Below are 26,985 nucleotides of genomic sequence, written 5' to 3'. Positions count from 1 at the left end.
CACTGGCTAGACTTTTTAACAAAGTCATTAAATAACAGATTTCATGCCAGTTCTACCCGAGAGAACTCCATTTGTTAGCAGCTGACTTTCTGAGGCTTTCCCACAGAACACCTAAGTCGGTTGAACCGTCAAGGGCACTGCTCAACAGAGCCCCGCAGGCAGAGCACTGAGTCTGCTGACAAGAGCTCATTTTATTTGTAAATGGATCTCAAGGATATTACACATGTGCGTCTCATATATATCCATATATCTTCACTCATATGAACGTTGATGGCAAATGAGTAAAAGAACACAACCCAAGGGGCTTGACGTGTGATTTTTAAGGGGAATTTAAGTCCCTGGCTTCTCTCCCGGAGAATCAAAAACTATAAGCTGCAAGGGAGCTTAAAAATCATTTAATCCAAACTCCTTAATTTTATGGACGAAGAAACAGAGGGTCATATCCACGCAGGCCTGGGACCCGTGTCTCCAGTCTCTCAGCCTGGTTAGGCGTTCCTTGTACCACACCCCCCTGGAAGCCTGCCCTGGAATTCCTTCCTACTGCACTGTGGGTGCACTATATGTGGGATGAGAACGTTAATAAGAGAACAGGTTTGGCATCTTGTACCAGGTCTACGTTCAGGCTGTGCTTCTCTGTAGGAACTTTCAACATCAGAGGTGGTATGAGTTAGCAGGAACTCACCAGATTAAAAACCAGCCATACTGCATGCAAGCGTTCCCCATTAACTAGCTGTGTGAATCCAGTCCCTTAAGCCTCAGTTTGCTTAACTGTAAAATGAACACGGTATCCATGATTCGAGGCCCAAGATAGATATGCGAAAAGGCTTTGTGACCTTTAAGGAATTAACACAAAGGATTGTGCAAATACTTTTTAAAGGTGAAAAACTAAATAACTCTAGGATCTCTTCAGACACCCAAGGGTGTCTACAAGTCTCCCAAGAATGACTTGACTATCTAACCTGCTGTAGGGAAAGCCAGCTAGAAAACACAAGTGTCCAGTGACCAGGGAAAGATGGGTTAATCTGGTGGACACAAAACACCAGTTCTTGTTTAAACTGCTTCCCCACCTTGATCTTCTTCAATGTTCATGCATGTAAGAGGTAAAGAATTAAAGGTAGTCAGAGTAAAGCAAATGCTTTCTAAAGACCACACAAAATATTAGCTTCCAAATCCAAAGGCAGACTCTGGGGGAGTGGCCAGTCCATGCAAAACAAGCAGTAGTTAGTGTACATTTACAAGGGTCAGCTGTCACTCCAGCCAGGCAGGAGAAGCCTTGTGCAACCGGTGTGGTCAACACCAACACGTATGGTTATTTCTAGTACTTTTTTCCAAAAATTGTGTGTGTTTTGTTCATGCATCTATGAATGAGAATACCCCTGCAAATATTTTTCCTTGGGGGGAGGGGGGATGAGAGAGAGAAAGTGTAAAATGTTTTCTCCACTATGCATGACAAAAGCAAGCACAGAGATGTCCCTCTTTCTACCATCCATGGAATATTTTCTGCAACATAATCATAAAAAATATTTATAGAATATGCCCTCAAACATTCTGCTTTGCAAGGAAAAGAAATACGCCAGCCATTCATCAAATAGGTACCAAATCGCCGGTCATTTTACATGACATGTTAAAATATTTTTCATTCATTCATTCTATAAGTCTTCAGACAAATGTATAAAGCAGCTGGCTGTTTAATTATAAATGCTGCCAAGTAGATTTCTGAAAACCTTTCTTCAAACTCCTTTTCCTTTTTGCCTTTTACCTAGCATGACCATTAAACATGCGTTTCAAAATGATTCCTACCCATATGAGTCGGTAAATGCAGACCCAAACTGCATGTGTGCACTCGCGTGTGTACACACATATATATGCAGCAATTTCCCTGTGAAAACGGCACCCTCCCTCCACACACGCAAAAGCATCCTTCAGTAAAGTAAAGGCATTTAAGTCATTTAGATATAGGCAAAATTAATAATAATCTGTTTATCACAATATAAAAGGCGAAAATCACAATATAAAAGGCGAAAAAAAAAAAAAAAGAAACCTCACAGCACTATACAGTAAAATCTGTAAAGAAATGGCATGCCTCTAAATTGTCACAGTCACACCAGAGAGAGCAAAATCCAAGAACTGGACAATGTTCAGAACCACACTGATTCCATTTTCCCCACTTACAGTCTTTCATCGCAATTAGCAGGCTCTGTGTGCATTTACCCACGGAGCATTTTTTCATGACTAAACATGCACACCTGATTTCACGGCTTTTTTTTTTCATTTTGATGTGGCCGACTCACCATTTCCTTTCAATATCCACATTCAATGCCTCAGTCGTGCAAATGCTTATTTCTTACTGCTGTGGAACAAGGAAAGGCACAGCAAGGAGGACGGGTCTTCACGCAATGCTGGCATCCTTGAGCCAGCCTCCCCGGGCGACCCTTCCGCAGGAAGGCAGGTCTGCAGATCTCCCACGAAGCAACGCTCCACATACCAAAGCCTGCCAGTCACACCAGGGCTGAGGCTTGCAGCCCAGAACACAGGAGTGAGAGGCACTGCCTTCTAGTTCCAATGCGCTTAGAGCCAGCTGCGAGCACCAAAGCTGCCAAAACGGCATGTAGCTACAAGCACACGCGCGGCCATGGGGCGCATGCCCGCACACATAGGTGCATGCATGCAGGGCTCGAGCCCGAGTCTGCACCCCGATTTGCATTATTTGTCATCTTCAGGCAGAACAATAAATAAAGAGAATGTCCGCAGATCTCCCCAGATCTCCCCCACTGCACTGTGAGCTGACAACCTGCTCCTAACAACAGGAGAACAAAAGAGGCATTCGCAACTACAAACCCCAGCAAACAGTAAAGGCGTCGGGAAACCAGTCCTGACCTGGTGAGATGCCCTAAAGAAATGAATGCAAGAGTCTCTTACTGGGCTCTCGGCTTGCTGCCCTCAGCGTGGTAGATGCTGCCACCCCGGCGGCGTGCTTCCTTCAGGGGCCCGCAGCCCCGCTCTGCCGCAGCCCGTGTGTCTCACTGCCTACATGCTCACAACAGCTGGTCCGTCTGTGCCTGCTGCCTCGTGATGGACAAGTTCATGCAGGACCCGTCAACTCAAACCTCCGTGACTCAAGGCTCCCTTGTATTCCATGTTACTTCACTGACAACTCCTGACCTCAGGGGGAACCTTCCCCTAAAGGCTTGCCCTTTTAAACCCCAAAAGGCTTGCATGTCTTCCTTTGTATAATTTAAAGGGGGGAAATATAGAAAAGCCTACTGCACAAATTTTACACAGCTTTACCTAGGTAACTACGCTAGATAATCATATAACGTGTGTGGTAAACGGTTCAACTCCACAATCATAATAAAGTCAGTGGAACAACGAAGTTAAAAAAAACAAACAAACCACATTCAAATCCTATTTTACATCTATCTGTATTCTTGGGTTTATTACACACTCATTAGGAATGTAATCCACCAAACAACTCACGAAGTGTTTCCGGAAGTTTTACACTGTACAAGGCAATCAGCGAAGGAGACAAAGGGGTTGCAGGCTGACCCTGACTTACCCAATTGTCACTTCACAATGATCTGTATTTAAAGTCCCTGTGCCCCACCTCCACTCCTAACAGCCCCAAGCAGCCCCCAGGAAGTGCCCCTAACAGCCCCTTTCCATAGGGAAAGCCTCGACCCTCCCCAGCCCTGCACTTACCCTTCAGGATGGATTTTCTCTTTCAACCTGCTTCTATGAACCTCTTCTAAACCCACAGCAATTATTTCCTACTCTTGCTCATTTAACCAAACAACACACACTACTTTGCAGTATCTCCCATAGTACTGTTATGTTGGTAAGAGTGACTTTCATTTTTTTTTTCACACCTACTTGATCTTAAGCACTGTGCTGATGCATTAATGTTACGTCCATAAAGCATTTAAATAAGTCTGCAAGGAAGGTTGGTGGGGATATCCCATCATCCAGGAATGTGAAGTTCTTAGCAAGCTGAGGTGGCCTGACCTAATCACACTGAGAAGGAGAATGAGGATTGGAACCTGTGTCTTTGACCCCAAAGTCCACATTCTTTCTCCTACTTTTCATCCCCACGTGTTATTTTACCAAGTACACGATCCCATCACTAAGAGAGGGCGCCATCCACCCCAGCCATCTCCATACCCTTGACGCTCAGTGTGCAGTGCAAGGCCATCCACATACTACGTATCCAGTAAGGACCTGGCGGCTGATGAGATATTTCACCACACTTACTGCTCAAAACGTGTGTTCCTAATATTCACAAGTGGAGTAACTCAAAAATGCATTATAAGAATAAAACTTTAAATAAACACTTCATTTTAGAATGGTTTTAGATTTACAGAAAAATTGTGACAATAGGAAAGAGTTCCCATATACCCTACATCCACTTGCCCCTCTGGTGAGCATCTTACATCACTATGGTACATTTGTCCCAATAAATGAACCAATCTTGACACATTAATAGTAACTAGTCCACACTTTATTCAGATTTCCTTTTCCCTTAATGTCTCTTTTCTGTCCCAGGACCCCACCCAGGGTACCACATTGCATTTATTTGTCACATCTCCTTAAGTTCGTTTCTCCTGCCTAAGTGACAACTTCTCAGACTTACCTTGTTTTTGATGCCCTTGACAGTTTTGAGGAGTACTGTTCAGGCATTCTGTAGAATGTCCCTCAATTGGGATCTGTCTGATGTTTTTGTCACAATTAGACTGGGATTATGAATTTTGGGGGAGACCACGGAGGTGAAGTACAATTCTCATATGATATCAGGGATCATGTTGTCAACATGACTTATCTCCGTTGATCACCTGGTGGGTTAGTGTACGTCAGTTTCTCCAGCAGCACATCACTCTTTCTCTCCACCTTTTCAACCTGCCCTCTTTGGAAGGAAGTTACCATACACGGTCCATATTTAAGGAACGAGGAGTTCTGCTCCACCCCCTTGAGGGCAGAGGATCCACACAGAATATTTGGAATTTTTCTGCACAGGAGATTTGTCTCTTCTCCCCCACTTATTAATTTACCCAATCATTTATGTATATAAGTACAAGCTTAAGGATATATATTTTATTATGGGTTATAATCCAATAATACTTTATTTTGTTGCTTAAACTGTTCTAGCTTTGGTCATAGGAAGCTCTTTAAGCTGGCCCCTGTGTCCCTTTGACATATCCTCATTGTTGTTTGGCTTGTTTGTCTGTTTTGTTAGTACTTCCTTACTTTTTGGCACTACAAGATGCTCCAGGCTCATTCTGTATATTCCCTGCCCCAGCCCTAGACTCAGCCATTCCTCCAAGGAGCCCTGGTTCCTTTTATTAGAGACAGGCATTGAAAATCAAGATCTGGGTGCTGGTTGTGCTTGACGAATCCATTTTTAAAGGAGACTCTCAATGAATTATTTCTAAAGAGAAAGCACTTTTATAATATTAAGGTTTACAAGTGGGTTTTCATATGTCCATGTTTCCTAGAATGAGGCATAATTATCAGGGTGTATACAACGCTCAAATCTTTTCATAGCTTGTGCTGTGTTAAGACTATTAAGACTTTGCATGGTAAATATTTGTAATAAATTGCATACAAATCTGCCTTTAATTGACACAGAACATTTTTGCCCTTGAAAAAGTCCACAAATAAGAAGGAACAGAACAAAATAAGCACCCTAGCACACTTACATTCCAAAAGAACTCTTCTTCCTAGCCTCTCGGGCAGTCTTGGTGAAGCTTTGAACCCTTCCTGAGTCATTTCACCTGTCTTGAGCCTCATGCCTGGCCCCTGAGGTCCGAGGACGCCTTCCCTACCACCACAAAGGAGCCAGTGCTTATACTATCCTGTGCTCTCCTATATTCTCACGCTGTGAACGAGGTGTGGCCACCCCTACTTGGGTGGACAATGCAAACTCCTAAAGTTAAACAATCAAACAAGAGGCAAGTAGGGCCGGCCCGGTGGCTTAGCGGTTAAGTGCACGCGCTCCGCTGCTCGCGGCCCGGGTTCGGATCCCGGGCATGCACCGACGCACCGCTTCTCCGGCCATGCTGAGGCCGCGTCCCACATACAGCAACTAGAAGGATGTGCAGCTATGACATACAACTATCTACTGGGGCTTTGGGGGAAAAAATAAATAAATAAAATCTTTAAAAAAAAAAAAAGAGGCAAGTAAAATGAAACGGCAAAAGAAATAGATATCGTGCTGCAGGAGAATCATAAAAAAAAAGCCCCTCTGAAAACACGCAGACCACCATTCACATCCCCCATTCCCAGTCCAGGAAGCACACCCTTGAAGACCATCCCTTGACCAAATCCAAGGGCTGGCAAAGCTCTCCTGTGAGGTTTCACTGGAGCACAGCCACACCACTCCTTTATCTTCTGTCTACGGCTGCTTCCACGTTACAAGAGAGTCGAGTCATCACAACAGGAACAATGTGCCCCAAAGCCAAAAATATTTACCATCTGATGCTTTACAAAGTTTGTTGACCTCTGAGCTGGAGCCACATACCTCAGGCTTGAGTAATGCAGAGACTCATTTCAAATTAAAAAAACAAAACAAAACAAACCATTTTTTTCTTATGGATTCCCAGTGTTGACTGAGATTTTTTTAAAACTGAGATAAAGTTAACATATCATAAAATTCACCCTTTAAAATGTACAATTCGGTAGTTTTTAGCATATTCATAGAGTTGTGTAACCATCACTAATATCTAATTCCAGAACATTTCCATCACCCCAAAAAAGAAACTCCATATCCATTAGCGGTCATTCCCATTCTCTCCATCCCTTAATTCCCAGCAACCATTAATCTACCTCTCCTCTCTATGGATTTGCCTATTCTGAGGTCACATACATATGGAATCATGTGTGGCTTAGGTTATTTCTTATTATACTGTTAAATATATCTAAATATAAAATATTTTATTTTCCTCATTTTTATAGTTTTTAGGCTATAAAGCACAAAACAAATTTGCAAGGTATATGAGAGCAAAACTATAAAGCCGATGTTAGTTTAATGCGATGGATGACGTGGCTTTGCTGAGAATGAACTGTTACTCTCGTGGTTCCAGGCACCTCAATGCCACTTCTTCTGGGGTCAGCTACCACAGTTTCCTAGATGCCGTGACATGACTCATCACATGTCTTTTGACTGATGGGACACAGAGCTCTGTTGGCACGGCACCCTAATGTCTTGTCCCTCGTCTAGAGGGAGAGCTTGGTTTCCATGTGAACCTGGACTTATTCTTTCCTCCCAACCAGGGACAACTACCTAATTACCACTGACAATGAGACACTGCCACACACACAAGGTGTGGTCATGCACATCACCCATAATATCCTTATATAAATTTTAACATCAGCATGGAAATGAAGACACAAAAAATTAAACTCGCAAGGACAATGTGTGTTCCCAAGGATTTGCTCCAAGTGCTATGTTTGAAAAAACCTAAAGTAGATCTCCTTTTCAGCTACCACTCTCTGTCACTATCCAGGCTTCTGTCTTCCTCCTTCACAGGTCTTTCCTCTGAATTCTGGTGGTGGTGAGTTCTGTGGCGGGTGTGGGAGGCAAGAGGGCTGCTTGGGGGGGTCTTGGGGGATACAGACACAAAACATGCTCCTGGGTCTGACGCACTCCTCCAGGATTCCCGGGGTATGTGTAGGTTTAATATGCACATGGAAATATTTTAACGCATTTTAGACTGCTTAAGAGAAAGAGGACTTGTAGACTGTTCTCCTTTTTTATTTCAAATGTACGGACCTTCAGAAAATTTATGAGTTAAATTTATTTCTGAGACTAGCTGCAGGAATCTAACAGCCACTTCACACATTGAGTCTGTGGGAAATGAATTTTGACAGCTAAGTATCCATCTCACCTCTAACTGATGGCAACAGTGTATCAGGAAGACAGTCTAAGTGTGTATAGAGTATCATTTCTTGTCTAAGCGTATAGAGTGTATCAAGTTAAACATTAAAATTAACCCATTTCAGGAGTGACTGCTTAATTGGGTACAAGGTTTCCTTTTGGGGTGATGAAAACTTTCTGGAACTAGATAGTGGTGATGGCTGCATAACATTGCGAATGAACTACAAGTCCCTGAATTTACACGTCTGAATGGTAAATTTTACATCATGTGGATCTTCCCACAATTTAAAAATAAATAAATAAAATCTTTGCAACCCCATCTCAAAAAAACGCAAGTAATTTAAAGTAATTTAAAAATTAAAGCAGGTAATTTACAGTAACCTCAGAGAAAAATAACAGCCAATGTGGCCCTATGTACAGGACCCTACAAAGCCTGAGTCCCAAGGGAAGGAGGTACACCTGAGAACCAGACAAAATGTCCAGTCCTCGCAGTCATCTTGTGAGGGAGCTTACCCTCGGTGGGCCTGAGATTCCCCAATGGTCTTCTTCAGACAAAATGACTTCAGAATTCTAATATAAAAATGCCAACAAAGAGAGAAAGGAACAAAGGAAAATTTGGTGCAATTAAGCTGCCTTGCCCATGCCCAAAACAAAGAGACAGCCTGCAGTTGACACCTGCTTTCCAAAGTTCCTGAAAACAAATGATGCTGAAGAAGGCTTGGGGGTAGGCAGGTGTAGGCAAGAATGCGTCGACTCAGCCAGGACCCTCACGGGTCAACAGCAATGACCTTGCTCTGGGAAGCAAGTTTTCATTCTATCACGGTTTTATAACATCCACTTTTGCCATGACGCTTAGTCACGTTACCACCTGCAAGAACACTACGGTGCCCTCTCACACACTGTACCTTCCGCAGGGAGGGAAATTGAATGCAGATGTTCACAGTTCATGGACCAGATGTGCTTATATTTCTAACACGGGTTGATCACACAAGTTTGATAAAGACATCTGACTTCACCCATTAGTAGTAGGAAAGCCAAGTAAACAGGGATTAAGGAGCGTGATGCAGTAGGTCCCATTAGAAGAAACAGGAGTCGGAGACCTGATGCTTGACAATTCGGTTCTTGAGTCAAGATGAAAACACCATAGCTGGACAGCGAACCAGAAGAGCCGACAAGAATGAAAAGGCAGCAAAGATTATCTCCAAAGTAGTCAGAGAAGGCTTTGTCCATGCCTTTGCCAATTTGAATAGCATTAATGTAAGGAGTATTTAAATCTGTAGGGCTGTACGAGTGGGTACTGCCCAGGCCATCTCAGCCCTAAAACATGGTAAATTGACCTAAAACATGGCACAGAGGAAGGTAGCACGGCTGGAAGAACCGAGACGAGATAAAGGGTGTCGATGTGTTCAGATGGATTTCGGAGAAAGGCAAAAACACTGAAAAGCACCTTTACGTGCAAATCAAACCAAGGTCAACCGATAAGGGCAGGAGCTTTGAAGAGAGCAGTCAACTGAGAAGAAAAGAGACAGCAGAATAAAAGAGCAGAGGGTCACTATATCAGGACAAGCTGCGGAAGTCCCTCCACCCACGCAGAGAGCGCCGGGGTCTCCTGGCTTGTTGCCTGGCTAACAAGGGAGCCCTTGTGCAGTCACTGGGGGCGGGTGCTGGGGATGAAGGGGTAGTTTTGGTACGGCTGTAGATACTTCTGGGAAAGCACCAGAAGTCACATGACTGCAGCAACTCCGTCTACACCTGTCAGAATCCAATCAGAAGGTAGAAGCTGCCTCCAGACATGCTGTGTATAGAAGACTCTACTTCCCTACCCCGTCCAGAACTCAGATGTCTGGGTGCAATCTTCGTCCATGTTTCCTCCCTCTTCCCTTCAGCATGTCATGTAGTTGATACCTCCCGCCCTTCTTCAGCTCACTTTCTCCCTCCACGTCAGTGCTGTGCAGACCTGCCTCCCTGGTCTCGCTTTCTCCTCTCTTCCCCCAAACCCTGCAACCCTCAAACTATTGCCTTAAAATGCATCCTTCCAAATAATGTGAAGTCACAAGACCAAGCCAGTAAGTAAACAAATCTGCAGTCGACTGTCCTGACTCTGCCTTTCCTAAGTCCACATGGGTATAAATACGAGGAGAAAATATATGCAGTTACAAGCAAAGACGTAAAAACAAACCACCAGACGCTGGACACAGTGTTTTTCCTACGGCTGCTGCTTCTCATTTCTGGGATGGCAGAAGTACGTTTGCAAGCACTCCATGCACAAAGCTGACTGCTCTGTCCAGGGCACTGCCCTGGAAACCTTCCAAGCTGGAGTTTCATCTTGTTATCCCAGCTAGGGCTTCATAATTACCCAGTGGAGCAGTTTAGAATGGAAAGCTTCGATTGCCCCTTAGCTAATTGAAGGCCAGGAAAAGTAAACATCTTCCCTAAAGCAACAAATGAGGGGCAGAGCTCAGATGGCAAATCTCTCTTACTCACTCTGAAATCCACTCGTAAGCAGCTTGTGTAGTAAATGAAAAACAGTCTTTGCATTAACCTCTGTACACCAAGCCACCCCTCAGGGAAAACACACAGGAAGGTGACCGTCAGGTGGATTTAGTTTGTTTATGAATTCAACATTAAAGCATATTTTCCCTCAAGAGCTTGATTTCATACGGATTCCATTTTGTGGCTGTTATTGGGATTTAGGATACATTCTCATTCTCCCTCTCCTCTCTCATCTGTCCCAACAAAAGACAAGCTTGCAGGTCAGTGCCAGCCCGTTGGCAGCAGCTCCTAGAGGGGCGGGCGGAAATGGTTGAAAGAAAGTGGAGAAGAGGGAACCTGCCAGTGCCCACAGCCACCCAGCTCCGCCCCAGGTCCCCTTTCAGCTTCAGTCTCCGGAGCCTCCCAGAACACAATCCTCATTGAAGACGCTCAGATTCAAGAAGCAATAGTCAAACGTGGTAAAACTTAGCTTTCTTACAAGGTTTAAAATACAATACCGGAAAACAAGTCCATGCTACCAAATTTCTTTTGAGATGTTTATGTCTTGATTCTAAATGCTATGCCAGCACAGAAAGACAAGTAAAGCCCATTTTACTTAGTGTCGTGCACACTAAAATCTTACATAAAATTTCAGCATACAGAATGTGCCAACATGGAAATATTACCATGATCAAGAAGGACTGACTCAAGGAATGTTAGGCTGGTACCCACCCATTCATCTACCAATCTACCCTTCCATCCACCCATTCATCCACACACAAATGCATCCATCCACATAACCATCTATTTATCCACCCACCAACCCACCCATCCACCCATCTCTCCATTCATCCACCTGATGACTGGTGCATCCGTCAGCCACTATGCTTACACAAGGTCCCCTTCCTAAGCTGAGCAGGACCACTCAGCTGCCATTTGCTCGGCAGGTGGCCTGAGGAAGGCTGGTGGCATCCCAAGGATGGCCTTAAAAGCATCAAGGCCCTGAGGGAGAAATGAGCTTGGCTTGTTCAAAGGACAGAAAGGCGGCAACGAGTCCTGAGCCTGGGGATGGAAAGAGAAAGTGACAAAGGCCACCTTGGAGAAAAGAGGGCATACAGGGCCTTGCAGGCCACAGTAAGGAGTTGGCATTTTATTCCAAGTGCAAGTAGAAGCCACTGAGTGCTTAGGGGAAGGGGACAACTGTAATCTGATTTACATTCCAAGACCAGCTCATTAGCTGCTAGGGGAAGAAAGGACTGCGGGGGTCAGCCATACAAGCACAGAGAGCAGTGAGGAGGCACCGCCATGGTCCAGGCTGGAGATGATAAAGCTTGGGTGGAGATGGGGAGAAGAACAGTGAGCTGGGAGGGTCTGGAAGCAGAGCTTATCAGATACAGGTGGGCTGCACAGCAGGGTGGGCATGGGAGGGGCTTACACTTCTGCAGCAAAGTGAACAAACGGAGGGGCTGTGGCTCAGATCAGAGCCCGGAGGGGCTGTGGCTCAGATCAGAGCCCGGACAGAACAGTGCTGCAGGAGCACAGGAGTTCTATCTCCACTCTCTTTAGTCAGAGGCGCTATCCACCAGCCATCCAGGACAGCTCCATGAGAACTGGTGATGGGCGGCAAACACATCTGCCACGAGAGCACCAGAGTCACCCCCATCCCCGCACCGTCCCAGTCTGCAGAGAATGTCTCTGTTCACAGTGCGGGCGTCTGCTCAGGTCAACTCTTCAAAGTGGTATTACCGAGCCAGAAGGGGTGCCAACTGTAAGGTTTCAGTTACACGCCACCAGAGACCCCTCCAAAGAGGTTTCGCCAAATTCCCCACTTCACCAGCTGCACACTAGAATGACAGCTGCCTTCTTCCTATTCTATTCTATTCTATTTTAATTTTATTTTATTTTTGTGAGGAAGATCAGCCCTGAGCTAACATCCATGCTAATCCTCCTCTTTTTGCTGAGGAAGACCGGCTCTGAGCTAATATCTATTGCCAATCCTCCTCCTTTTTTTTCCATCAAAGCCCCAGCAGATAGTTGTATGTCATAGTTGCACATCCTTCTAGTTGCTGTACGTGGGACGCGGCCTCAGCATGGCCAGAGAAGCGGTGCGTCGGTGCACGCCCAGGATCCGAACCCCGGCCGCCAGTAGCGGAGCACGCATACTTAATTGCTAAGCCACGGGGCCGGCCCCTTCCTTTTATTTTAAATGCTTGCTCATCAGCTCAACAATGGAATGGCTCTTCCCAAAGACAGCTGACGTAGCAGACAAAATTGGCTAGTAAAAGGTATAAGAGAGAAGCAGAGACATTTCTCCCAGGGTTATGGACTAATTGTACCCCCTCCCCCAATCCATATGTTGAAGTTCTAATCTCCAGGACCTCAGAATGTGACTGTATTTGGAGACAGTCTTTAAAGAGGTGATTAAGGTAAAATGAGGTCATCAGGGGGAACCCTAATCCAATCTGACTGGTGCTCTTATAAAGAAGGAGATGAGAACACAGACACACACAGAGGGAAGACCACGTAAGGACACAGGGAGAAGTTGGCCATCTGAAGTCATAGAGAGAGACCTTGGGAGAAACCAACCCTGCTGACACCCTGATCTTGGACTTCTGGCCTCCAGAACTATGAGAAAATAACTTTCTGTTGTTGATGCCGCCTAGTCTCTGGTATTTTGTTATGGCGGCCCAAGCAAACTGCTACACCCAGCCTTCAGGGTACCCGAAGTCAGTGAGGGAGAATGTTTGCAGGAAGCAGACTCCTGTTGGTCATAATGACTGAGCTTGGAGATTTGGTGCAAAACCTCTGAAAACAGTGGGAGCTGGTGGGTTAAGACAGTCAGAATGGGTAAGGTGGGCTGCTCACAATGGGAAAAGCTGGAGGTAACCACATACTTCTGGATTTGTTCCCTTGGGTTTGGGTTTATTTTAGCTCAAATACCACCTGTCTTCCCCATAGCCCAGCCAGAAGTCCACCTCGCCCTCTTTCCGTCAACATTCTGAAGCACCACGTAACGTTTTACAAAAATTACAATTACGTGTCATCAGTTCATTGATCAGTATGGGTGTCTCCCCTTCCCTCCTACACTGCAAGGACCTTTGGGGGTAGAACCTTTGTCCTACTGTCTTCATATAGAACACGGCATCTTGAACCTCACAAAAATGTTCTCAATTTGATTCGCATGAATAATAATTCTTATCCTGACGCTCTTCTGTCATCCCAACAAAAAACATTTTTCATTATGCAGCGGTTTATATTTAAAATAATTCTTCATATTATACTTACATCAATTTACATTCTTTATACAGACAAGTTTACAATATTTTAACCTTATGGAAAACATTGTGTGTCTTTAAATCTTTGCGTTACAGATTTTGTTTTCAGTGAGCATAGGACAGTCCTTTGCCTGAATTTTCCTTTCTTTTATTCTCAAATTTAATGTTTCAAGTGCACCATGACTTGCCAATACTTCAGAAAATAAACATTCTCTGTAAGAAGTTGAGAACGGCTTTTCAACAGTCCTATTCTAGAGTTTCATTTGAGCCTCACCACTCTTTAAAAACGCACACAACAATTCTGAAAATTGCTGGGTTTGTAGCCCAAAAGTAGAAAGCTTCTGGAACTAATTTCTTCAGAGCGGTTCCGCAGTCTGCGGGAAGACATGGCCGTGATAAACGAGGCATAGGGGCCCCTCCCCCTTCCTCTCGACCCTTTCACTATTGAGAGTGCCATCTACAACACAACACACAATCTGTACATTATAGCTATTCAATCTGACTCTGTTAACAGCAGAGGAGCAAAACTCCAACCACCACCTGACCCCTCTGCAGCTTAAATTAAACGCTTAGGGCTCGGGCACAGGAGCCACGCCAGAGCCCGTGTGTGTGTGCAGGACGCACGGAGCGCCCCTGCCCACACTGCAGTGCGGTGCGCCCTCTCAACCGCAGCAGGGCCCGGAAGCGGGCTTTGAACAAAGCTTACAGTTGGTGCTCGGCACGTGACTTGCTCCGAATCTGTAGTAATAAAGCTATAACTGTGCTTCTCAGACACTGCGAAATTTTGTAGGTGTACTATTCACCTGTCTTTCTGTCTCACCCAGGGGTTCTCACTCTTAGCCATGCAGACTGTTAAGTAATTGCAGCAACTTCCTACACAAGCATACACAAACTACCACTCGTGTTCCTGAGAGCCACGTAAATATTTGATCCTCGCCTATAAGGCGAAAAGCACTCAGTTTAAAGCCAAATGAAATCAAACCCCATTACACAAGGCTCTCAAAAGCAAACATTTAAATTGGTTATTTCTGCAACAGAACCTTGAATTTTGAGGTTAGCGTTTAATTTGAATATCGCACCAATTACTGGAGATTCTCAGGGCAACAGAAAAATTTGCACTCCATGACCCTATTGCGCACATATTTATTTCCATCCCTCCACCAGCCCTTTTAAAATAGTTCTGCCACAGCTCCTACATGATCTTCACTCTCTTCTTCCATCCTCCTCATGTAGCAAGGGCGAGACGACACGATCTATTTAATCTAAATTCCACTCTCGTTTAACAGCTACACTCGCCACATTTTAGGATTATGGCACACAATACTGTAATACACTGCGGCCCCCCACAGTTCTTTCAGATGCTCTGATCCTCTCTTGGGGAGCCAACCAACTCGATTTCTATTTTAAAGCTCAAAATTAACTCATTAAATAAGTCCAATTCAGAAAGGCTTGCCCTATTCCTTTTGACTGACAATCCTTCCAGGCAACTCCGACTTGGAGACCATGGCCCCAGCACCCCAGCTGCAAGCTGGATGGTTAAAGCATCTCTTCAGTCAGGCTTTCTGGAAAAAGCATTCCATTCAAGTACGTGAGCCTGGAGTTCTCATCCCGTCAACATAAAGAACCTCACTGTATGGAAAACACAGCAGCCATTTTAAGAAGCAAAAATGCCACGATGGCATTAGAAGGCGTCACCGCCCTTGGGCTGCTTCTCCCGGCAGCGGTGCGGGGCCAGGGGCATGGTCATCTGCAGACAAGGATGCTGGAAATCACGCCCGGTTAGCAGCCACTTTGGTTTTGGCCAAAACCAAATGCCCGACCATGTTAACCAAGCATTAACCCACCATAAAGAAGCTCATGCCCAGGACATCTTCTTAGTAACCCCAAATCCAAAATTCACCCACCTTGAGGTGGGACGTCCCTCCTCAGCCCAGACCGTGGAGGAAACGTCTCTGTGCTCACCAGGGTCCTCTGCTTGTCGTCGTGGTTCGACCGAAGCTTCCTGCCAAGGGCAGCACAATGAGACACCAAGTCATCAGGCTGCCTTCTTCAAGACATCTATTATCATGAACCCCCTCATTGTGGGTTCGCCTTGCGAGCCTGTACCACAAAGGCAATGACGCAGCCTGCTGTCTCCTACCAACACTCAGCCACGGGACTGGCGAGCTCAGCTCCCCAAAGTGTTTCACCGAAAAGACTCGACTAGACCGTGCGTCCACTTCAGCTCTGGGCAGGAAGCAGAACTCCTACGTCAGGTCTGAAAAACCGTGTGACACGATTGGCCAAAAAAAACCAAATCAAATACAGCTGGTTACAACTCACTGTGGCAAAGCCTCGAGCCCCAGGACTTGACAGAGTCTGGGATTCTCCTCTCCTGACTGAGCGAGCATGGAATTCTCCGAGGTCATGCCACACAGTCCGAGGGCCAGGGCAGGGCCATGGCAGAAACAAACGCTCGCAGTGTCTGCATGGCCGTTCACCAGCAGCAGGCCGCGGAGAAAAGGGCAGCTCTCTTTACACGCACATATTGAACAGCGTGTATGAAACCTACTACTGGTTCTTTTTAAAAGAAACTGCATCTGTTACTGCAAGAATTTTTTTTTCTTTAAAATATACAAATGCAGATTTAAAAGGCAGAAAAAGCAGGGAGAGGGAGAGCGAGACTGGCTGTTGACTTTGAAGTTTGGATATAAATATGTAGTTTTCTAGAAAGCTTGAAGTCAACTTTTACCACCAAAACTCTTGCCTTAAAAAAAAGAGCAACAGTTTAATTCATTGCATTTTTAAACTACATTTGCCCCAGAGCAATCTTGAAAAAATTTGCAAAAAAAAGGACTACTAAAAATATTAAATGATATTGATATTTGAAAAGTGGCTGTCATACGTTGTCTTGAGCCTTTACATAAAGCATACCTTTTCATTTCAGAGCAGAACCGAACATCTTCTATAGTTTCCCCTAAGTTCTTTGCTTGGTATTAATCTAGGGACAAGCCAATCAAGGGGAAAGACAGATGAAGCAAGAGATGACGATGAGGAGGCTGGGAACTCAAGGCGCGGGTGAACACATGGCACTTAAGTCACCGTGATGTATCAGTGCTGTCCCCGGGTAACTTTCACAAATGTGACGTTAGAAGAGCTGGTGCATTTAAATGCTCAAACAACTGGACACAACTCACACGGACACTGAGCCATTATATTTGGGGGTGTCTAATACGTGCCTTAAGACAGTGGTCAGGGGGTGGGCTTCTTCTTGCCCGCGACGCACTGCTCACCTGTTTGTAGAGGTCTGTGGACGGCGACGACCGGGACCTTTCGTGAATGTACTGCGGCCTCTCGTGCTGGTCCAGACCTGCATCCAGGATGTCATCCGCTGAGTGATACCTCCCCGAACTCCTGGCTTCCAGGGCTTTCCTCTGTTCCCTCCAAGAGGCTTGATACTCTGCAAAGGTTCCAAGTCTCTGAGGCGGTTCTGATTTCCCCAGCTTCCCCGCTTTTCTGTGACTGCTGAGGTTTTCTCCAAAGGAGGTCGTGCGGGCCCTCTTCTGGAAGCAAGGCTCTGCGCCCTCGCACCCGTGGCCTGCCACCTGTGGCCTCTCCAGCTTCTCTTTTGGGAATCCACAAAGCGCTTGCCTCTGCCTAGGCCTCTGCTGAACGGGTCTGCTCGTCTCCTCAAAAAACTTCCACCTGTCGGCAAACGTGCCCACGGTCTCCTGGGAGGTACCGGGGTGCTGGGGCGGGCGGTGATCCCCGGAGAGCCCCACCTCGTGCATCTTCTGCGGTTCCGAGTACGATTTCAGTTTCTGCTCCACTGTGAACCGTCTCCGGCCCCCGACGCGGGGAACATGTGGCATGCCACCTCCAGACGATGGCAGCTTGGCCAGGCCCACCTCCCAGAAGCAGGGGACAGGGTTGGGTTCCGTGCTGTGGTCTGGTGACCCTGCATAATGGTCAGCCGGGCTGGGGTCCAAGTCACGGCGCTTAAACGACGTGGCCCTCAGGACCCGGGCTTGAGCCTCCTTCACGTGGTCTTCATAGGTGCCCGGGAAAGAACCTTCCAGGGTGGCGCCGGCGGCCCGGCCCAGCTCCGCCCTCGATCCGCAGGCCTCTTCCTCCCCCTCGCTGGTGCCAGTCAGGGTCACCGTGCTTTTGCTTTTCTGCAGCTTGGCTCGTCGCATCTGGATCTCGTTCCTCAGGGTGGTGGCGAACCGGTCACTTCTCCGTGTGGGTTTGCCCACCTGGGCATCGAAGGCCGGCAGCCTCTCCATGCCGCCCTCTCGGCCCTCCTGGGGCCGGTGGGTCCCCTCCTGGGCCAGCGAATGCAGCAGGGGCGTCTGGTGTGGGGAGATCTTGCTGCTTTCTCCCTCAGCCCACTTGACGCCATCTGTGACTTTTTTCGGGCCGGCTTTCTCCACGTGGCCACCTCTTTGTAGCTCCTTGACTCCCGTGCAGCGGCCCTCTGCCCCTCTGTGCACGGGGTCCCCCCTTTCCCTCTCAGGGGCGCCCCAGGGCCCCTCGTGCGGAGGTAGGCAGCCCCGGGGCTTTGGGCCCAGTGGCTGTGTGGCGGGATACTGGGGAGCACCTGGAGCTGGGTCAGAATGCCAATATTCCCCTCGCAGCTGCATGGCCTGGGCACCCCCCGGAAGGCACTGTCTCGTGGGCACACATGAGTAGCAGCTCTGCCCGCCACCGTCCCCCTTCTGGTCGGCAGCACTGGGCCACCTGACATGAGTGGGGCTGTCATCCTGGAAGCTGTCAGCAGAGGGCTCCTGGCGGCCCCCAGTGAGAGCTACACGGGGCTGCTCCCTCAGCGATACGGCGGCCCTGGGGCCCTCGTGCAAGAAGGGACTCTCGTCACTGTATTGGCGTGGGTGCTGGCACCCGTAGGAAGGCTGTGGGAAACGCACATCCGTGCTGGACAGAGAGGCCTGAAGCCGGCTGGGGGCCCCGTAGTCAGAGGACAGCCACCCGCAGTCCAGGTGGACATCCAGGGCACAGCCCGAGCTCCCGGGTCTCCTTCCGTCGGAGGGGCGCGTCAGCCTTCGCTGCTGATCGGCAGGGTCTGGTCTCCAGTCGCTGCAGGGCTGAGCCCAGGTCAGGCCTGGAAAGTGCTGCGTGTCAGCCACCTCTGAGAACGGGGGGCCCTGGGCCTTCTCGTGGCTCTTGGTGGCAGCAAAGCTGTCACTGCGGAGAGGGGGAGGCGGTGGGGGAGGGGAGGAAGGTGCTTTTTTCTTCTCGGGAACATACCAGACTGGCCCCAAACTGGACCTCCCAGAAGTGGCCAGCTTAGGCTCGGGACTGTCATCTGGCCTGGGGCTTTTGCTGCTGTCACAGGGGACCCTGGAAGGGAAATACCCAAACCTTTCCTCTGGGCCCTGAGGGTCGCCGGCGGCCTGGCCCTGCCAGCTACTGCCCGGCTTGGAGGCCTCCCAGAGGCCCACTTTGTAGAGGAGGTTCTCCGTGGAGGAGGCATCGGCCTTGGGCAAGGTGTGGTCAGGCGTGCTGGAGCTGGTGGAGAATGAGCCGTACGCCGAGTCGCGCTGGTTTGGGCCGCCCAGGCGGTCGATGCTGCTGTTGGACTTGGCGGCGGAGAGGCGTCCGGAGGGGTAGGGCTGGGAAGGGTGGTCTAGGCTGTCGACGCTGCCCAGGGAGCTGAAATGGTCAGAGGTGCGCTGCAGGTTGGTCTGCTCCCACGCGCCCGACAGGTCATGGGAGGAAGAACTAGGAAACGAGAAGAACCACAGGGAACAGTTGGCTTTAGAACGGAGTTATAGCAAAGGGAAAGACGCGACAAAACTGCAGCTGGCCCCATGCAGAAACATCACGATGCTGGCTGTACTAACTCTTCCCAGAACGGGATCCCTAGACTTGAAGGGTGACCTCAGCGCACCTAAATTTCAGCATTTCAAAGAGCAACTTTCTGAGGACAGGCTGAAAGGACCAAGTCGGACTCATGTGATGCCTTTTCGCAAACAGAGACCTTCAAACGTTCAGTACCTTTCTCACCCCAGCGCCCACAGGCTGGTCAAAGCCCACAGCGGTCACCAGACAGCATGCCCGTGTGAATGCTTATCGTCAACCACTAGTTAAGTGTGGCTGTTGCCAAACTGCAGCCCATGAGCTAAGAACGGTTTTTAGATTTTTTAATGGTGGGGGTGGTGTCAAAAGAATAATATTTCATGACCCATGAAAATGATATGAAATTCAAATTTCAGTGTTCATAAATAAAGTTTGATCAGAACACAGTCATGGCCCTTTGTTTACACACACTTTGTGGCTGCTTTCGAGTTCCAACGGCAGAGTTGAGTTTCTGCAACAGACACTGGCCCGCAGAGCCTGAAATATTTACTGTCCAGCCCTTCACAGAACAAGTTCACAGACCCCTGATTCAGTGTATGAAATGATTCTTATTGTGGATTATTAACACAAAAGAGGCAATCAAATGAGAGCGATTTTCAAATTAAAAGGAAAACTTCAGAGTCAGCCCTGATGGCCTAGTGGTTAAATTTCAGTGCACTCCGCTTTGGTGGCCCAGGTTTGGTTCCCGGTCGTGGAACCACACCACTCGTCCATCAGTTGCCATGCTATGGCGGCAGCTCACATAGAAGAACTATAATGACTTACAACTAGGATATACAACCATGCACTGAGGCTTGGGGGAGGGGGAAAAAAAAAGAAGATTTGCAACAGATGTTAGCTCAGGGCGAATCTTTCCCTCCAGAAAAAAAAAAAAAGGAAAACTTCAGGAATAACATTACTTTTCCAAACGCAAATACGAAAGTATTGCTAGCTCCTCTCTCAACTCCCAGTCAATGGCGTGTGTGACACATAACCCAAGAGACAGGCTTTATCAGCAAGATGGATGCTGCTGTGTTCAGGTGACTTATTAAACCTTCAGAGTTCACTGGAGCTGGACACAGACACCAAAAATACAGGTTCATAACTAGGATGGTGTCTAAGAGGAGGAAATAAAAAATCAGGTTTATTACAACAAGCCAGATGATACACTGTTAATTAAGGCACATGTGAGCCTGAGAGCTCTCAACGGTGAAACTATTTATCCAGTCATGTTAAATGCTTTCATGAAAGCTCAATAAAGCTGGAATATTCATGCTTCAAGGAAAAAAACAAATTGTGGCTACTTTATGTTTGGGGAGAATCAAGACAAGAAAGAAAAATGTGAGACCAGGGCAAGGACACAGGAGAGTGAACTGGCTAACTCATCTGAGGGAGGAAGATGACCGTTTGGGTTTTACACCATTTCCTTTGAGGACAGAGCAGGTACCCTTCTCAGAAACGGAGGACATTCCTCTCATCTTCCCACCAATATTTCTGTGGTGCTTTTCCCATGAGATCCTAATTCCAAGCAGATATAAATAATGCTAAGCACTCTTTCCACACAGATGTGGGCAGCATGTGTGTTTCTTTAATCAAGAAACTGCCAAATGGCCTTAATGGAGATCCTATTACATTAAGTCACTTCAGTAATGAAATAAAAGGCCCACTTTTCACTTAAGTTTTACCACTCAGTTGAGAATCTGTGGTTTTTCAAAAATACCCTGGGCTCCAAATACCATTATCTCTTGTCACTTTAAATAGGTAATACTGGAGACGTATTTCCTTCCCAGCACATAAATCCTTTACTTGGCAATTATGCAGCAGACTAGTATTTACTAACAGCCAAAAATTGTTTTTGAGATGGTTATGTTAGCTCCACACACACATATACAAGCACAAACATGCTTACATAGATACACATGCAGACACACATTCAAGCACAGACACACATGCATACACTCACATAGATACATGTGCACACTCATACACGCACACACCACAAATGCGCAGATACACATGCATGCACTCACACAGATACACATACACACGCACACATGCACTTGCACACACACACCAAAACCACATTATGTGTTGTTACCATCACCCTTCTAACAGGAGACTAGTGAAGACACTGGCCACTAATCTGAAGAGACCAGTCAGCACCCTGTGACTAGCAGGAGCCTCACTAAGCCAACGCCCCCATGGTGCTGTCACATGCTCAGCTGGTAGTAGCCCTTCTGCCCTGAAACATGGGCTCCAGGTAGGCCAGGTCGACCAGCACTCCCCCTTCCACCGACCCACAACTCCCACCTCCTCCATCTCATGCTGGGTGGGAAACCACTACAGGGCCCCCAAAGCTGGTCACAACCCCAGCATGTGGGCTGTGAAGCCCCCTGGTTTCCTCTATGCCTCCATGGCAGCCCCCTGGGGGTTGAGGAGAGGGTGCTGATGCTTCACAGAATTGCCTGGCGAGCTTTTGCAAAATACACCTGCAAGACCCATAAATAGCTCCTTCCTTCCAATCTGCACATAAAAATCTCAAAAGAAGGGTGGTGGCTCTGGGCATGTGAGTGGCATGGATAGCCGTCCCACTCGGCTCAGAACCACCAACTCAGCCAGCCCAAAGGGATTCAGCCAAAAAAAGTAAGTCCCCAGGCTCCTGACTTATCAATTAAACAACCTAAAAAAGGAAGCACCACTTCTTCATCCTTTCTCTTATGTTTTATGTTTTGTTTCTAAGTATTGTACACCTGCCTACTCAGTGAAAAAAAATTTGAGTCCTTCCAGTTATGCTGTGTCAATGGCCTTTTCTCATTCGAAAACCAAAATCATTCTAAAGTCAAGAAAGGTGCTATCATGACAGGACTGGGAAGTTACGAATGTTTGCAGAATGTCAAATGAACTTCCCATCCCAGTGGGAAACGAGCGCCTACCTCGTGTGGTGTCGGCCGTGCCAAGAAGGGCAGACACCGGCGGAGGAGAACTGAGATGCTGATGTCTCGGGGTGGCTCTCGGAGAATTTGGTGGCGTGCCAGGAGTGAGGCCTCCAGCTCAGCTCATTCCTCCTGAAAAAGAATGCAGATGACTTAGGGACCGCACACAAAGGAAAACTCGGTGCCAAAACAGGAGCAAGAGACAGAAATAAGTCATGGCTACTGCTGCATGATTTATAGCATCGCTTTCAGATGGTTTCCACTGCATCTGGGCACAAGCACTCTCGACGTTTTTGTTAATGGAGAACTTACCCTGGTGCAGAATGAGAATCACAGGCTCCAAAACGTGAACCATAGCCTTCAAAATTTATTCTAAATAAGTAAATCAATCTTGCCCTCCTCACCAATAAGACAACAGAATCTTCTATCCTTCCTGTCTCGGCATAACTTTGCACAGGGCCCTCAGCCTCCTCAAGGAGAAGGCACTGTGCTGGAGAAAAGCTCCATGAGTCCCCAGCTCAGCTGAGTCACAGAGTTTAGACAGCTTCTTTCTGTTGATACACTCGCTTAACCAAGTAAATATGGCTATTCTGTAATTAACTAAGACTAGTAGCTGGATATGCCTCTGAGCCTCTCAGAGTGTATGTGAAGTCAACTAAGGGTCCCCATCATATGAAGCACAACATCCTAGACCAACAGGCTCCAGCCTGTTGGTGCCAGGGCTTCTCAACGTAGTACGAGCCTTCCCAGCTCCCTCTCCACAGACCCTGCCATCTTGCAGGTGGCTTATTAGTCTTTTTGCCCCAGCTGCCCAGGTGTGATAATGCTAAGTCCAGTTGGAAATCCCTACAGCTGCTGTGTAAATGTAACAGAGCCTCCAGGAGAATGCAGCCATGTGAGGAGACTCACCTGCGCTCGCCTCTCCTACTGTCACTTCTTCAATTTAGGACAGAACTAGCCTCAGTGTGGACAGCTGACAGCCCACTCCAGAATGGAGAAGAGCTCAATTGAGCCTCTTTACGTACTTGATGGAGATGAAACATTCTTCCAGGCAGGCAAAAGTATTAAAGATTAGGATGCAATAAAGACTATTAAAGAAAAACCGAAAAACATTTATAACATAAACCTTCTGACAACTCAGATAATTAACGACGAAAATACCATGGGTGGCAAAATGTGGAATGTGTTGACTTCATGATAGTTTTCCAGGAACTAAAGCATAAACAGACGAATTCATCACACCCCAGAGGTAAAGGGATTGTAAAACCAAGACTGTACCTCATAGAGTTTCTCAAAATCCTCGTAAGGAAGGTTCTGGCCACGTAAATTTCATTTGCAGATGGCTTTTTCTGTGCTATAATATCCACAGCTTCTTTCATCTTCCTTTAGAGTTAATTAATGAAGGGAATAAACTAGACTGATCGAAACTGGAAGCAAAGGAAAAAAAAGAAGGCATGGAAAAGAAAATGCCGGGGAATGACATCAAGAACATGGCAGAGTGAGCTGTTCCCCTTATCTCTCCCTCTTTGAACTACAACAAAATGGACATTTACTGATGAATGGAGGATACCTACACAGCACAACAGGACACCTGAGAGACGAACGCAGCTAAACATCCGAAGGTGGATGGACTGTGTCCAGCGGAAGTAGTGGAGATAGGTTAGCACTCCCCTACCCTTCCCCAGCAGGCCTGTGAGTGCACACAAACACTTTCTCAGCTGGTGGGAATGCATATAGTGCTGCTGTGGTCCCACAAGGGGGAATGCATCTTGGTGAGAATGAAAGAAGAGGTGGCAGCAGCCCCGAGCCAATGCACAAATGCTTTCCCAGCCAGCGGGAGAGCCCACCATACCACTGCAGTCCCAACGAATGGCCCAGGCTCGGACCCTGCCAAGAAGCCCCGCCCACCAAGCACAGTGGCCAGCACGACTGTAAGAAGAGGCAGCAGCAGATCTACACGTGTGCGAGAATACTTTCCTGGCCAGTGGGTGTGCCCATAGTACCACTGTGGCCCCACAAGTAGGAATACACCTCAGCAGGGCTGTTAGAAGAGGCGGCGCAGCCCTGAGCCCACACGCAAACGCTTTCCTGGCCAGCGGGAGTGCCCACCGTACCCCCACAACTTCCACCAGATGGGGTGAGATCAGAAATACAACTCCTGCTTCCCCCCAGCAGCAGCAGGTAGAATCTGTGATCTGATACTACCACAAATGTGCCAGCAAAGGATTAGTTCATCAAATACCATGAGAAACTACATCAACAATTCAGAGCACAAGGAAAGTGACAAGTCTCCAGAAACCAACTCTGAAGTCACAGAAATTTACAATCTAAATGACAGAGAATTCAAAACAGCTGTTATAAAGAAATTCAACAAGGTACAAGAAAACTCAGACATTTCAATGAGCTCAGGAATAAAATTAATAGGCAGAAGGAATACGTCACCAAAGAGATTGAAACTATAAAAAAGAAAAACCAGCAGAGATTCTGGATATGAAGAACACAATCAATGACATAAAAAGTAACCTAGCATCCTTAAAAAATAAAGCTGACATTACGTAGGAAAGAATTAGTGAATTAGAGGACAGAAATATAGAAATGCTTCAGGTGGAGGAGGAGAGAGAACTAAGATTTTTTAAAAAATAAAGGAATTCTTTGAGAAATATCGGACTCAACTAGGAAAAGCAACATAAGGATTATAGGTAGTCCAGAGGGAGAAGAGAGGGATAAAGGAGAGGAGAGCTTGTTCAAAGAAATAATAGCTGAAAACTTGCCAAACCTGGGGAAGGAACTGGACTTACAAATACAGGAACCCAATAGAACTCCTAATTTCATCAATGCTAAAAGACCTTTGCCAAGGAATGTAATAGTAAAACTGGCAAAAGTCAACAACAAATAAAAAATACTAAGGGCAGCAAGGCAGAAGAAAATAACCTACAAAGGAACCCCTATTAGGCTTTCAGTGGATTTCTTGGCAGAAACCTCACAGGCTAGGAGAGAATGGAACGATATATTCAAAATACTGAAAGACAGAAACTTTCAGCCAAGAATACTCTATCCAGCAAAACTATCCTTCAGACATGAGGGAGAAATAAAAGCTTTCCCAAATAAACAAAAGATGAGGGAGTTCATCGCCACTAGACCTACCCTACAAGAAATTGTCAAGGATGCCGTCACTCCTGAAACAAAAAGGCAAAGGTTTACAAAGACTCGAGCAGGGAGATAAATAGACAGACAAAATCAGAAAACTGAAGCTCTCTTTCAGAACAGGTTAGCAAACACTTAATTATAACTTAAAAGATAAAGGGAAGGAAAGCATCAAAAGTAAACATAAACACTTCAACTTAGTCACAAACTCACAACACAAAATAGAATAATTTGTGACAATAACTCAGAAGGGGAAGAGGAAAGAGATGGAACCTGCTTAGGCTAATGGAGATAAGAGGCTATCAGAAATGGACTATCTCATCTATGAGATCTTTTATACAAACCTCACAGCAACCACTAAACAAACAAATAAGAGCAGGACCACAATTCATAAAAAAAGACAAAACTGAGAAAACCACCCAACTAAAATGGCAGTCAGAAATACAAAGGAAGAGAAACAATGGAAATACAGAACCGGAAAACAAGAGATAAAATGGTACTATTAAGCCCTCATATATTAATAATCACTCCAAATGTAAATGTATTGAATTCTCCAATCAAAAGACACAGAGTGGGTGGATGGATTAGAAAACAAGACCCAACAATATGCTGCCTCCAGGAAACACATCTCAGCTCTAAAGACAAACACAGGCTCAGAGTGAAGGGATGGAAGGCGATACTCCAAGCAAATGGCAAACAAAAGAAAGCAGATGTTGCCATTCTTATATCAGAGAAAGCAGACTTCAAGATAAAAAAGACGAGAGGGGGTGGCCTGGTGGCATAGCGGTTAAGTTCATGTGCTCCACTTTGGTGGCCTGGGGTTCACAGGTTTGGATCCCCGGCATGGACCTGGGCACTGCTTGGGGCAGACGTCCCACATATAAAGGAGAGGAAGATGGGCACGGATGTTAGCCCAGGGCCAATCTTCCTCAGCAAAAAGAGGAGAATTGGCAACAGATGTTAGCTCAGGGCTAATCTTCCTCACCAGAAAAAAGGACAATGAGAGACAAAGAGAGACAGTATATAATGATAAAAGGGACTTTCCACCAAGAGGACATAACACCTATGAATATATAGGCACCTAACAGGAGCATCAAAATATATAAAGCAACTACTAAGAGACATAAAGGGAGAAATTAACAGCAACACAATAATAGTAGTGGACCTCAACACCCCACTTACATCAATGGACAGATCATCCAGACAGAAAGTAAACAAGGAAATAGTGGATTTAAATGAAACACTTGATTAGATGGACTTAATAGATGCATATAGAGTATTCAATCCAAAAGCAGCAGAATACACATTCTTCTCAAGTGCACAGGGAACAATCTCAAAGATAGACCATATGTTGGGAGACAAGGCAATCCTCAATAAATTTAAGAAGAGTGAAAGCACATGTAGCATCTTTTCTGACCAAAATGCTACGAAACTAGAAACCAACTACAAGAAAAAAGCT

At 46.5% G+C, this 26,985-nt stretch overlaps 1 protein-coding gene across 2 annotated transcripts in view; it reads right to left on the bottom strand.

Moving 5' to 3' along the window:
* The window catches only part of SHROOM2 (shroom family member 2), a 144,037-nt gene that overhangs the window by 38,503 nt on the left and 78,549 nt on the right, over positions 1-26,985 (bottom strand). Inside the window, exons 2-5 of one of the 2 annotated variants that reach the window (XM_058535415.1) lie at positions 23,661-23,809; positions 22,383-22,514; positions 16,887-19,332; positions 15,519-15,616 (exon numbers count right to left, since the gene is read on the bottom strand). In XM_058535415.1, the coding sequence (XP_058391398.1) occupies positions 15,519-15,616; positions 16,887-19,332; positions 22,383-22,514; positions 23,661-23,761 (2,777 nt within the window). In that variant the 5' untranslated portion in view covers positions 23,762-23,809. The remainder of the gene's footprint in view (positions 1-15,518; positions 15,617-16,886; positions 19,333-22,382; positions 22,515-23,660; positions 23,810-26,985) is intronic. The other variant, XM_058535414.1, reaches the window with a different exon arrangement.

The sequence above is a fragment of the Diceros bicornis genome, chromosome X (genome assembly GCF_020826845.1).
Source record: "Diceros bicornis minor isolate mBicDic1 chromosome X, mDicBic1.mat.cur, whole genome shotgun sequence".
Classification (NCBI taxonomy): Eukaryota; Metazoa; Chordata; class Mammalia; order Perissodactyla; family Rhinocerotidae; genus Diceros; species Diceros bicornis.
Note: the sequence above shows the minus strand (reverse complement) of the source record. Positions and strands in the feature narration are given on the sequence as shown.